Here is a 16,044-nt window from a genome sequence, read left to right as displayed (position 1 = left end):
GCTAAATATGTGTATTTTATATATTTATATGGATTAAAACTATTTACTTAGTAATTATTAATTAAGTTCATCTGTGATTTTATCTGAAGCTAATTGATATCTAAATTGTGTAAAGAGAAGCCGAGAGAAAGAAATTAATTTCTCGCATGAAATCTACGTTTAAACAACCATACCTACTATAACACGCTTGTATGATACATTAATATTTTATACGGCGTCCGTGAGTATTAAACTTAGTAATGACTTTTAAGTATTATAAATTGTGCTTCTATGACTTGAAATCAAACTGTAAATAAAATTTACGAATTAAACACATTAAATAATCTCGTGATACATTTTTAAAAAACATAGTTTTTTTTTTTTTAACATTTCATACAATTTTAATGATTTTTTCGTGACTCAAAAGTTAAAACAAAATAGTATAATATCAACGACTATTAAAAAGATAAAAAATCACCTGGGTAAGATATATTAACAAACAAAATGCTCAAGCACCTTCCACAATAATCAACTATGCTTTTATTCTACTTGTTCTTAGTTCCAAAAAATTATCCCAAATACCAATTTTAGTTTTAAAGCAAACTCTCCTCAATCCTTTAGATCCATCAAATTTATGATAAACTAACCTGATTTGAAAACAAAAATTATTGCTCGTTAATATTCTAAAACCTTTTACGAGCTTTAACCATGGATGCTACACTACAATAGCTTTGCTCTTTAAATTAAAAATATTCCCTGAAATATTACTTTACTTGTTAATTCAATCTTCCAAATCATAAATTTCTTGTTCATCAAGGCAATTTATTCTTGAAAAAAAAAAAAAAAAAAAAAAAATAGAAAATTCTTCTTCAAAGTCTAATGATTCCCGCACTAATAATAGGTCTCCCACCACATGTAATTTAATTTTTGAATTAATTTATTGTATAATATACCTAAGTATAGTAAAATTTACCGTGGAAAATAATAACTAATCAAATTTACTCATTCAATGAGAACATGATTATAGATTGTAAATAAAATTAAAATGTTGAAAACTTTATTAAACGATGGATATTTATAAAAAAAAATAAAAAAAAAAATAGATAAAAACAGAAAAATTGAATTTTTTCCTTATACAGTTTTAAATCTTTCTTGATTTTATTACAATAATTTCGATAGTATTGTACGGCACCGAACAGACAAGATATATTGATGCTACTGAGTTATACGATTTCTATCGTTTGATTACTGAAGCCAAGACAAATTCTAATTTGTCATGACTGCAGCTACAGATACTGTACGATTTAATAATTCAATTATATTTGCTTTTAGTATTTATATTAATTTATCATTGTCATAATGTATTTTAATCATATTTTATGATTCTATTGTTCGTAAGAAAAATAAAATAACCATCAAACAAGTATAACCGGCCCACCGAGATTTTCTCCGTAATTCGTCAGCTTAAAATTCGAGCCCAGTATTATCGGTAAACAATAAAATTATTATGGATAATAAATTACTGCATTAGTGCAACTGATTTATTGCTATTCACTAGAAAATATAGATACCAACTACAAATTACAATTTGTCGTTGTTCTTCAACCATTTGGCTACTAATTACTGTACGTTTTAAGTTTACGTATTTTTGTAATATTTGGGTTTGGGAGGTGTAAGTTCATTATTTATAAAATATAATTTTATTCAACCGTCAATAGTACACGCAGCCATTTTTTTGTAAAATAATCAATAATTTTAAATATTTACTTTTTTTTAACCATACAGGTATCGTGTTTTGTGCAAATATATTTCATTAAAAATTATCAATAACTTCTAATATCCGTAATTAAGCAAAACAAAGGAAAATATTTTAATATAACCGAGAATAAAAAGTAAAAATGCGTGACCTAATGAAATAAAATATTTCAGCAGATAAAAACTCCAATGATTGATTATATTAACACTACAAAAAGCCGTAATAAGTTGCTTAATATGTTACTATACAAAGGTATACCTATCTATATGCATATATATATATATATATATATATATATATATATATATGTACAGTCAACTATAGTTATTCTGAATAGATGTATACCTACAATCAGTGTTTTAATATTATTATGTGGTCTCATAACATTTATATTGCAGTAATTGTTTTTTATAATCAAGCCGGATATCTGCAAAAATCGATGTCACGTCCGATTTAAATTCTCTGTGTTCAATGAAACATTCAACTGTATGACGGTACACCCACGTAGATTGTAAACTTTATAACGTTTATCTAAACATAAATTCAGTTTAAACGTCATCTTTTGTATATCTAAATAATTATGTATTCGTTTCTATATTAACTAGAGTGTTTATGAGTTTGTGTTAAAAAAAACAAAATTATTTTTAAACGTCGATTTCTTACGAAAATATCTTCTAATAGACATATTGTTTTGATATTCAAATTATAGGTATATCGATAAATACATCGAGTAAATAATTTTAACTCTTATAATTTTAACCTTGATAACATGAACAGTAAGTACAATAAATAACAACTATACATTATTTTAACAAAAACAAAATTATGCATACGGTAGAACTTATCAAGAAAAGCGACGGAGAAGATTCGTACAAACGGCGACTGACCCGACAAGTTTCTATGCACACTCTAAACGGCTTCAACGAACTCCGTCTGAACGTCAAACTCTGCGACGCGTCATTGATACTTGACAACGGTGACACGTTTCCGATACATCGATCAGTGTTGAGTGGTTCGAGCGATTACTTTAGGTCAGTATCTATATCACCTACGATCCACTCGAAGCATTTTTAACACTATTGCATTAGACATACGTATTATATCATGTTCAAGTTCTGATTTGGATAAATTATACAAAACAAGGTCGGTCGAATGAAGCACTGTATTTTTTTAAATGTTTTTTTATTGATCGGAAGAGAATAAATACACATAATAATTTAAAAAAATACATATATGTAACATTTTATCGATTATCCATCTCTTTTAGGCTTTAAACTAGGCTTGTATTGGATATAGAGAGTTGAAAATATTTAAATAATATAGACTGTATATTATAGAACTAATAACAAATACGAATAAGGAATATTATTTAGCACTTGATAAAAAATTATAGTTTGAAAATAGTTTAACATAATGTAAAAAATATACAAATAAAGTTCTTACATATTGAAATATTGAATGTATGAAACATAAAAATACTATTAACATAGCATAACGTAAAAAATTTAAATTAGATTAATTTTAAATTGAACAATAACCATTCATTTATTAACTTTTGTTTTTGAGTTTTTATATATATATATAGTATAATAATTTCTGCTTTACATCAAAATTCAATGAATTAAATACAGTAGGCCCAACATAATTTATGCGTTTCTAACCACAAGTTGTTTTTGCATAATTAACTTTAACATCTAAAGCTCTGTGTTGTCTTTTATTTTGGTGTGTTTGTGTATTGTATCATGTATTCCTATAGTTTTTTATAGTTCTTATACTTGGCGACGCTTAATTATAATATTATATAATTAAGTAATCTGGCTTAAAACAATACGTATATACCTATTATAGAAGTGTTAATACTGAATAAATCTATTATTATACATTTATGTTAAAACTTTAAGAAGACACCAGACGGCCAGACATATATTATGTTTATTTCGTCTTCATTTTTTAAGTGAATTGACCTACGGTATTTTAATATTTAAGCTAGTACTATGAGTAGGTTGGTAATTTTATAATTGTCATATTTTACATACTCATAACTTGCTTAAATATTCAAATATCGTAAAAACACATGTGGGTTTTTATTTGGGAATATAAAAACACGAATGATATTCTTACCTTTAAGTTCACTCAAGCTATTATTGAATGTTAATACTTACACAGTATTGGAACTCCTTAACAAAAATTTACTACATTATGTTATTAGTTTATTACTTTGTACGTCATAGTAACACACGCAAGTTTAGCATATTTTTAAGCTTTTTTCTTCACTTTAAACACATTTCATGTTTATTATCTAACAAATAATTCTAATTTACATAATTAAAACCTATACAATAGAAAATAATTAATTAATTGTGATAAAAACTTGCTAAACAGAATATAATAATTAAAATAAACCAATATAGATATCAAACCTATCGTTTGAATACAATAGATAACTGATATAGTGCTTATTATTTTATATACTATCCATATTATTTAATTAATTTAAACTTAAGAGGATACTTCATCCGATATGTTATACGTTTGTGAGACAGAGATAACACATGCGAGTTAGGTTAGGTTACATAAATCCTCTCAATAATATACTGTTGTGCAGGCAATTTATAATTTAAAGTGCAGTTATTATAATTTTCAATAAATAATATTTGTTAAGAAAACGGTTTATTATTTATTTATTTTTTTATTTTTTTTTTGAGGAGGGGGAGGAGGGGGGTTATTATATTCTTAATATTTTATACACAATTCGTAATATACCTACCTATATTAATATTAGCTATAAAATTATTTAAATTATAATTGTATATTATATTTAGTTAGGTATTTAAAAAAAATAAATACTCATATTAAAATAGTTCATTTTTAGAGAGTTGATCAAATTTAGCTAATAAGGCTATAATTTTTCATATCCAAATCTCTATAATTTATAAACAATTTTTTCATTATCTAAATACCTAAATAAAATGATTGCGTGAATTTTAGAAACATAATAGATGCTAATGCACTATTAAATATACTCATACTATTAATATTATTTTTAAAAAAATATTGTGTTTTACAGGTTACAGTGTATAACATTTTAAACTATATAATATCTTTTTTTTTAAATAATTGACACTTTTAAATTGTTTTGTACGCAATATTTAAATAATGTCGACATATTAATTAAGAAATACAATATAAGTGAAATCATTATGCACGGCGATTATTTATTTAAAGGCAATAATTATTAATTATTACCTTTAAGTTTGATACTTTAAACGTGTATTGTACTAGATATATTTTTAGAATACTCTTCACCACTACGTTGCACGAAGAAGATTATACGAAAATAAACTTAAAATCGATAGAAAGTACTACGATGGAATTAATTTTGCAGTACATTTACATGAGACAAATTGATATTAACTATAATAACGTAATGGATATTATGAGGACAGCTGATTACTTATGCATAGACGGCTTGGTGCAACTCTGTCACGAATTTGTCATCGAATGTTTGGGACCTGACAATTGTGTTACTTTGTTGCAATTTGCCGAGTATGTGTATATCTACTAATAAAAACAGCTAAAATCCTACCGAATCAAATCACGTTTCCATTATGATTAATTCTACTCATGTATCATGTTATAATAATAATATTTACATGACAGGTATTATTACTTTGAAGCGTTGACAAATGCGGCGTACAAATATATCATCAAAGAATTTATGACAATTTTTGAGCAAGGCGACGAGTTGATGAAACTTCGACAGGAAGAATTTAATCTAATTATCGAAGATAATCAACTAAATGTGAAACGAGAAGAGTTTGTTTGGGACGTGGTACTAAAATGGGTGGACAGGGACCCCGAAAATCGGAAAAACGATTTGTTGTTTCTGCTACCCAAAGTCCGATTTGGTCTCATGGACTCCAAATATTTCATCGAGAACGTAATAATTATAATATATATTACTGTTTACAAAGGGTCCAGTCAGCCTGTTTCTGTCAAAATAATTTTGATACTTTTAGTCATGGTCTGTTTTTGCCAAAAAAGTTTAGAAACCAATGATTGTAATTTTCAGGCAAGATATTATTGTGTTGCATAAAGAATTTTCTGGTTTAAAAAAATCGTAAGAATCCACAGGTTTTGGTCGTGATGGGATCTATAATATGCTAATGAACTAGATGTGTCTATTTATACATTTCTGTCAATAATTCTTAAAAGAACTGAGATAATGACTCGAAAGGTTGTTGGTTTATTTCACTAGATATCAAGCAATGGTTTAATATGATTTAATATGAGTTTCTGTGGTGGAGGGGGTCATAGGGAAACTTAAAAAAAAAATTAAAGAAAACTTAATAACCTAGAATTTTGATTAATATTTTCTTTAATTTTGTAAGTTACTTTATTAAATACGTATTACGTATATGTATAGCTTTGAAATCCGAATATTCTTTAGGGAACACCCTATAATAATTTAAATAATACTACATATAAAAGTGCTTTAAAATATGTAAAAAATAGCTAAATCATTAATTTATTTATACTTCACTAGAGCTTTTATAAAAGTATACAGCAATATAGTTACTTATTATAATATAAATACTTGTACTATTACTATTAACAGGAACGATTGCAAATCCCACCGACGATTCTAATATCTTTTACCTATCTATTTTGTGTGTAAATTCCACTTTAATTACTTTTTTACTTATTTTAATTATTTTTAAAAAATAATACAAAAAGTATAAAATAATACTTGAAACTAGTACTTTCCATAAAATGTAGATCTGCACAAAATATGAAGTATTTATTTTTATTTAAAAAATTAAAAATTTGAGTTTAAATGTATACAATATTTTAATGATATGAAATTATTTATGTATAAACAATATTAATTATGTTTTAAATTAGGATTACGAATAATAGCAAACAAAATAGTGACAATTTTTTTGACTTTCAAAAATTATACAAAATGTAAAATGCTTGATAGATATTTTTTTACTATCCACGGCTCCGCCGATATTATTATTGACCAATTCAATTTTTATTCTTTATATTTTTGATGTGAAGTCATAACAAAATATTATTATAATTACATACATTTTTTTCCTAATTAATATTAAAATTACATATTCAATATCAAAGACTATTATTTAGGTTACTTTGGTATATTTACAATCCGTTAAGATAGATATAAATTATAATAGTAGTACATGTTTGTCAAGTTCACATTCACTTATATAAAACATACAAAACGTAAAATTAAATTTTCCCAGTCTGCTGTAGATACAGATTTTACTAAATTTATTTTTATTTGTTTATTATTTATAATACATATATATTTATAATTTTTTTTTTAAATTTTGTTGAATATATTATATATTTATATGTATAGTTGTACATGAGTAAAGTTTATATTTAGTTTTGCGTTCATAGTATTTATTAAAAGACTATATTTTAAATGTAAATTCCACACTAAGTTATAAGCCAAAGCTACTGTTTCAATAACAAGAACCATAAATGTATATGAATATTTTTTCGGATTTTAATCATTTGTCTTAAAAAAATACATTATCATTAGCGATTTTAAATTTAAATGTTATACTTTTTATATAATTGCGTATATTTCGATGTTAAGCTAGTGATGTTTATAATATTTAATATATCAAGGCTATATTCAAATCATATTAGTTTCAGAATTGCTCTTGGTAAAGTGCCAGCACAAAAAAAAAATAAAAACATTTTTTTTTGCTTATATATTATAATATATTATATACTATACTATTTTTTATGTTATTCATGATAAATTTTTACTAATGATGACATCCGAAAGTCTTAACTCCTGGTATATAAACTGTAATACTACTCCCTGCCCAAAAAAATATTTTTATTTTTTAAATAATAATAATTATTATAACTTTTTTTTAAACATTTGCATAGATATTATCGACAGTTATATTATTATTACTGAAGCTGTGAACATATAGTAAAATGCATTATTTTTAGTATCATTTTTTTCATCTTTAAATTTTAATAATTTTTACAAGTTAAAATTAATTGTTTACATACATAGCTTATGATTTATTTTTTGAGATTTATGATGCATTTTATGTAGCATTTTTCAAGATTTTTCCCAACCAAAATTCGCAACCGTGTTTTGTTACAAACAACGTGTAATGTGTATAAATAATATAGGTACACTTAAACTACAATGTTAATTATTTACAAAATAAATAAATTATACTCAAGATTATTATAATTGTAGCAATTATAAGACATTCCATTTCAAGTATACAACTAAACGAAGACGGTATATTATAATATTAGTATTTTTGTGATAGACTAGAACTATTTTATTAAAATAATTAATCATTTAAAAAAATACAACTGAAATATGATGGTATGGGCCATGACCTTCTCAGCCTTGTTCAAAAATATTTGCAGCACTCCACCACCAAATTTAAAACTCAATTTGCGCCTAATTTTCTTTGTTTCTAAAAAACATTTATCAGAAACATTTTGAAAAAAAAATTTATTTTATTAAAAATGGAATTAGTTTTTAAATAATTTTTGTAAATATGTGTGAATCTTAAAATCGGCTTTTTTTAAAAGAAAAAGATCCTTTTCTCCCTACACTAATAATAGGTACTGATGGTGTAGTAATTATTACATGTGAATTATTTATAATGTTATTGCAGGTCAAGGATCATCATTACATACAAAACCGAGACGATTGTAGACCTTACATAATCGAGACATTAAAATTTATGTACGACCTACAGCTGACGTCGAACATGAACGATTCCATAGCACCGATGCTTGCGCGTCCTAGGTACCCATCCGAAGTACTGTTCGCTATTGGTGGGTGGAGCGGTGGCAGCCCGACCGCAATTATTGAAACGTACGACACAAAATCTGATCGGTGGACGAGGATATTTAAAGAGGACCCGTACGGGCCGAGAGCTTATCATGGTACGATCGTCATGGGACATAACATCTACATAATTGGAGGGTTTGACGGGTTAGAGTATTTCAACTCTTGTAGAAAATTCAACACGGTCACGAAAATTTGGGACGAAGTAGCGCCGATGAACTGTAAGAGGTGCGATTACGTTATTATTGTATAATAATATGTATATTACATATCAGCAATTTCTTGTGTTCTTGCAAACAAGTACGCAAAATCCAACATGCAATTATACAATATCTCATACTAGCGAGTTTATTACTTAAAATAGAAATTAATACTTCAGTGGTTGTGGCGATAAAAGTGGGTGGCTATTGTAGAAGGAGCGAAGTTAACGGTACGGTGTCACTCAACTTTCTCATACCCAACTACAGTATATTTTATAATTTTGTATTATATTATAAATTATAATATAATATATTTATTTTGATAAATGTATTAATTATTTTATTATTTTTATTTATATTTAAAATGGTACAAAATTGAAAATTATATACAACTATAAAACAATTTTGAAGTGAGAATGATTGAAGTTAGGAGTTGGAAAGGGCCCACTAAGTGTGTAGTATTCCCAATAATTAAACTACATAAGTATAGCCAGTAAAAGTTAAACGTTAAAGTATAAGCGTTTATGATGTATATATATATCATAATTTATATTTCTGTTTTTACTAATTCTGAGGATCTAGAAACATTTTCAATAGCAATTTTTTTCTTTGAATTTGGTGCACAATTATCTGTATATAAAAAAACCACGTGCATAAAAAAATAAGATATTATGAATGTTTATAATTATATTATTGGTGATTATTATTTATTGACACAGATGTTATGTCAGCGTTGTATTATTAAATGGCATTATTTATGCAATGGGTGGATTCGACGGCCACCATCGGCTAGGCTCCGCAGAAAAATATAACTTTGAGCGAAACCAGTGGACAATGATAGCACCGATGACTTCTCAGAGGAGTGACGCCTGTGCAGCTGTGATGAATGGTAAGTACAATATCACAAAAAATGGAAAATTTATTTCTACAAAATTATATTATTGGTAGCTATATTTCTTTAAATATACGCGCATAATATAATATAATATAATATAATATCATGCTTAGTCTATGTTAAAAACTTGAAAATGTATTACAAAGTTTCACTTATTAAGTCGATTTTATAGCAATAAAAAAATATCAAAAATAATTAAACACACTTTTTAAAAATTATTAAACGCTTATTAAGTTTATATTAGTTCAAATATTGACAAAATCAAATTTAAATGAAAGGTAATATTCTTAGTTATATAATATATTTTTGTAATTAAAAAATATTATTCGTGATGACTTTTATGTATATTGTTATATTTTTCTATAAACATATCTGATAACATTTTCAAAATATTTTGGTTAATTTATGCTATTGCTTATTTATATTGTATAACACTTATCAAATAATTAATAAAAAAAGTAACCATATAATATAATATAGGCAATAAAAAAAATATAATAATTTGTAATATAGGTACTTTTTTTATAATATGATCGATATCTACATCATTATGGGTTTCCACTTTAAATTGTTTTTCGTATTTAATGGTGTTTCATTGAAATTAAATTTAACATATCTAATACCATGACCTACTCAATGGCAAAGTACACTTGATAACTACTTTACAGTAGAACGTTTGGTATTTTCTCGATTTTTTAATAACTTAGATTTTCTAAGAATCTGGTTTCTGTAACTGTTATGTTATTATGTTCACTATTATAAAACCAGTCAAAATAATATAAAATATAAGTATAAGTTTTAACATGGATCAATCCAAATGATTTTTAATATTTAAAAACAGTTCTTTTTTTATAATACAATGATATTGTCATAAAACTAATGATCGTATTTCGTTAATAAACATTTTAGGGAAAAAAATTAATTAATTATTTTGATTACAATATATTATAAGTTAACAACTGTTCACAACAGTAATAATTATAATTAATATAGTTCACTGGCCAAAATTTCAAAACCTGTTTTCAACATTTAAATCCATCTGACCAAAGTCGTCAGTTTTATCCGGCGATAATGTCTCGACAATACTATTACCTTTTGACTTTTTATCTAGCCCCATCACTACACAGCAGAGATCTCTTAGCGTCATTACATTTACAAAAGTCGTACCTGCCGCGCCTGTATGATATATACAGACCTCTAGTAATAACTAATAACTAATAAGTCTGCGCGATTATATTTATTTTATGATTATAATATTATAACAACAACGAAACGTTTCGATTTCACATTTCACACACAACCGTATGATACAATCGGGCAGGCAAAATATACATTACCGGCGGGTTCAACGGGCAAGAGTGTATGGACACAGCCGAAACTTACAACGTGGAGACCAACGAATGGACGCTAATACCGGCCATGCGGACCAGACGCAGCGGCGTGTCCTGCATCACGTACCACAACTGTCTGTATGTGATCGGTGGTTTCAACGGGCTGGTGAGGATGAACAGCGGCGAGAAGTTTGACCCAACCACGAATCACTGGTCGCCGGTGGTGGACATGTGCAATCCCCGGAGCAACTTTGCGGTCGAGGTGCTTGACGACATGATATTCGTAGCCGGCGGTTTCAACGGGGTCACCACCATAGCTCAGGTGGAGTGTTACAGCGACCGCACAGACGAATGGTGAGAACGAGGTGGGACGGGATGTGCAAATCGTCGGTAGACGCGCGCGACGTTGTGTTTTCTTAGAGAGAGAGAGAAAAGCCCAGAAAACCGCTCTAGGAAACTATAAGAAAATATTTCTGATATCTGAAACGGTCTCGAGCCCCTCTGAATTAACGTAAATAATAAATTGGCGTGCACTCGGTAGATCCTACAAAAAGCTAACGGCAACGGATCGGATAATTATTAGAATACACTAGTACCCTATCGTGTGTGGTGGGTTAACCATGTAATACATCAAATAACTCATTAACCGTAACATTATATACCTGTAAAAGTCTCAATTATACGTATACTATGTAATAACGACTAATGCAATTCGATCTCATAGTCTCTCTGTGGCAGGAGTCGATTTTTCAGCTTGTCGCCGTCGTAATTAATGAAAATGCAACTTCTATACATGTTAGCTATAGTAATTGCTTTAATATTTGTTACTGTAAAAACATGGAATGGCTATATAATATTCTTTAATATCTATATATTATTATGAATGAAAATATATAATCCTATAAAATATCTATTGTTGTAATGATTCGCGAATCACATATATGTATACAACATATAGGTATACAACATTAACATTTATATGATACATTTTTTGTCAATACATTTAAATTTTTAAATTATAAATAATAATATTATATCGTTTTTTTAAATTTCCAATTGTATTGTAATAATTAGGTTTTCTTCATACATTTGATAAGCCCCGATTTAAAATTTGTTTTCATATTCCTTGAAAGACTAAATAGCAGACGGACGTGAGCTTTTCTGGAACTACTTGTCTATAGTTTAAATGTCATATCATTTGTATTGAACAAGACACATAAATGCAATGTAATAAGTAATATTCAAACTGTATAAAAACATTTTTTTTTAGTACAAAACCATATAAAGTTTTACCACTTAAATGAATCAATGAAAAAAAAAAAATTGAGATCTTTAATTATGTTTTACTTCTTGTCTTATATAATGAAGGTTCGAGGCGAAAAACATGCAAGTATACAGGTCGGCGCTGTCAGCGTGCGTCATGAGAGATTTACCAAACGTCGAATATTACATGCCTCTGGATCGGGATAGACTGGAAGAAGGCCGGAAAAACATCGTGAGGAACAACCGGCCAAACAATAATAATGACACAGAACGCGTCGACAACGAATCCGTCAATACGGTTGCCACTTTAATGGAAAATCTCCAAACCGTTCAAATCGACGACAACGACAACGTGATAATAATCGACTGATAGATAACTAATAGCAAGCATAACTACCTGAAGATCAGAATTTTTTTTATTATCATGCAGGTTCGCGAAGTTTTAAATATATTTTAAAACAATAATTCGGTTTATTTGAAGATTAACTAAATAATGAAAATGTGAAATGTTTTCCAAATATTTAATGTATTTTATTTATAGATACCCTGCAGGTGCATTTAAGTTTCAATTGGTGTTTTCCACTAAACAATGACCATTATATTTTATAATCCTATAGCTACTTGATTTATATTATTATAAAAAAGTTTTCATGTTTTGTTCTATAATAATCAACCACATTTTAAATTTAAAAGAATAAAAAATATTGTTGAGATGGTTTTTATTGTGATGATTTAATAATGGTAATTACACAGGGCAAGATTGATGCTAAAGCCTCCATAAAGAAAAACTGAAAAAAACTAAAATTAAAGAAAGCTTACTATAGTAACTAATATTGAAGTTTAAAAATTATTATTCACAGATGACTATTGATTACCAATCATGGATTATCGTTTTATAATATAAAAATTGATATTGAGCCATTAAACTTCGTTGTAAGGTGATATGTATTCTTAATAATATGATGAATAATAAATGTCTACATCTATTTTTATTTTTATTTTTATTTTATCATAAAGATAATTAATCTAATAGTATAAACTTTGGAACTTATTGCATTCCCGTTTTTTGTTTTTTGTTGAACAAATAGCCAAGCCAGGTTTAATAAAAATTTCATTTTAAATTTAAAGAATTAAAGAAACTAAATTAAATAATGTTTACATACATTATATATTAAAAAAAAAATTGTTTATTAAAGCAATAGAGGATATCTAATATTTGCTTCATCAAAATAAAATAAAATAGTGTTTAACGATTTAATATTTAAGTTAAAATTCTTACATTTTATTATTATATTTGCAACATTATTTGGTGTGACTTTTCAATGTTAAACTATTTGCGAATCTTGCCACTAATAATGATACTTAATTAACAGAAAGTTTTTATTTATTTTTATTTTATTTTTTAGAATGAATCGAATGTCGTTAATATTGAAAAATATAATTTTACAAAAATAAAGTAATTTATATTACAAGTAAATAAAAAACAAAAATTGTATTAATTTTGACAAATAATTTTTTTTATGTGCTTATTTTAGATAATAATATAGTTTTGTTCTTTCCGGCGCATACCTTATTATATTATCTGCATGTATATTTGTGTGTGTATTTTAGTTTATGACTGTTAAATGTCTCTAATCCTATTAATAAATTCATTACAGTATAATATAATATATGTATACATATAGAATAATCTCAATAATAGAAAAAAAAGGTTACAACCAATTTTTTTTCTTTAAATTGTTAATTTTTCTAAATAGTATTGACGATACACTGCAGTGTATCTAACAAGTAACAAATAGTTTTATAGTTACTTATAGGCCATAACTATATGCTTAGAGAAAGTTATGTATCTTCTACCTATCGATATTTTCAGAGTGAAATTTTTTAGAATTTTCATTAGGTACCACTATATTATTATCGCTAGTATATTGCATATTAGTCAAACGAATAATGATTATAAGAAAGTTTCTTGATAGAAAATTATAAAAAGCTCATTTATATATTTATGGTTTGATTCTCATTTTCAAAAATTATTCGATTGTGTTACATGTCTTGCGGTTATCCAAGTAATTAAATAGTGTTATAAGTAGTGTATAATATATCTCGTTTAGTTTGACATATGGATTATGGACTGAATTAGCCGTCGCTTATTTTCTGAGATAGTTTACCAATAAGGATAGTGTAAGTAAACGTAAGTGGTGATATGAGTCAAAACAACTACACTAAATAAAACATGAAAGTCATACAAGATATCGGTTATGCTAATAGCATAATACCTATATAGGTATACTTTATCCATATGAATATTTATTATTTATATTTTTATTGATTATGCGTAAATAAACAATATTACGAAAGGAATAATTAACCATCGAGCTATTGAAAAAACTAGTAAAACATTATTTTTTTAAATATAATTGTTTTGCTTTTTTTCTTCATTGACTTCTATTAATTATCATGTTGGAGTAATGGAGTAGTTAAATATATGTTAGTCACAAAAATAAGGTCATATATTGCATTTATGTACAATACTATAAACAAGGCTTACTATTAAATACGTTTAAGTTTTAATAGCATACTAAAATAATATGTATCATGGGAATGAGAATAAATAATTTCTTGTTTTAATTATGTATTCAATTTTTTAATTATAAGCCACACACATTTTCGGATACTATCAAAACAAACATTAGCATTATTATAATATTAACTATAACTTAAAATATAATACGTTTAAAATGTGTAAACTAATGTTATTAATAATTATTTATAAATGCTTAAACTTGATATATTCTATAAAATATAAAAATTAATATCTATAACAAGGCGGCCGCAGCTGGCGGCCAATATACCGAATGTCTATATAAAACTAGGTGCATATATCTATTAACTCAATACGGAATTAAATTATTATATTATTATATAATACTACCTATATGTTAATATATGTATCATATTATTATTATTATAGCCGTCAGACATATATCAATCGTGTTGATGTAATGATGTCTAATTATGTTGTATTGGAATCAAAATTGCTGTATAAATAACATAAATATTTATACTATATAGTATATATATGTTTACATAATAGTGTATACTCTTTGGTATGATTATTTTCGCGAAAAGTTATCATATCAAAAAAAATTCAAAACATAATACTCTACCTGATTTATTGTATTAGCTATTAGCAGTATCAATGCAAACATAATAATAGGTATATATCTTCAACTCTCCTTTGATTGTTTTTGAAATTTGAATAATATTTCAAATCATCAGTCAATTTACCCGAAGCATTAAATTACTTTTGTCATTATACTTATTATTTTGTCATAAAATCATAGGTACTATTAGTGTTACGTTTTTAATAAAAATAAAAAACCTGGTATGGCAAGCCCGGATATTATGTCTTCAATTTTTGCACACAATATAATAGTGGTAGGTGATAGTTAGTGCGGGTATACTGGGCAGTGATAAAAAAAATTGAGAGCGAAAATAGATCAAAGGAATTCTAAACAGAGCTTAATAAAAATTAAGCTCTAGATGATACTTCTTCAAAATATTTTTACTGATAAGTTAAGCTTTATTTCCATTTTCTGAAAGATTAAATAATTTACCTGATGACTAGCACAGATGCGTGCTATGTCGAAGTTATATAATATATTTTATATCCTTACCAAGTACTTGGTTACAATTTACATTTTATAAGTTGTAAGAAATTGATACAACCAGTGCCAAATTATGGGTTTCAG

General features: G+C 26.5%; 1 protein-coding gene across 1 annotated transcript; it reads left to right on the top strand.

Moving 5' to 3' along the window:
* The first annotated feature begins 2,560 nt into the window (after positions 1–2,560).
* Positions 2,561–12,662, top strand: LOC112596198 (kelch-like protein 10). Its single transcript, XM_025341690.1, has 7 exons — positions 2,561–2,766; positions 5,030–5,281; positions 5,396–5,675; positions 8,428–8,831; positions 9,523–9,692; positions 11,020–11,383; positions 12,398–12,662. The coding sequence occupies exons 1-7, from the start codon at positions 2,561–2,563 to the stop codon at positions 12,660–12,662; spliced, it is 1,941 nt and encodes a 646-aa protein (XP_025197475.1).
* Positions 12,663–16,044: the final 3,382 nt, after the last annotated feature.

Source organism: Melanaphis sacchari, unplaced genomic scaffold, assembly GCF_002803265.2.
Source record: "Melanaphis sacchari strain LSU unplaced genomic scaffold, SCAv2.0 Contig30_pilon_pilon, whole genome shotgun sequence".
NCBI classification, from domain to species: Eukaryota; Metazoa; Arthropoda; class Insecta; order Hemiptera; family Aphididae; genus Melanaphis; species Melanaphis sacchari.
The sequence above is the reverse complement of the archived record's forward strand: the minus strand, read 5'-3'. Positions and strand labels throughout refer to the sequence as shown.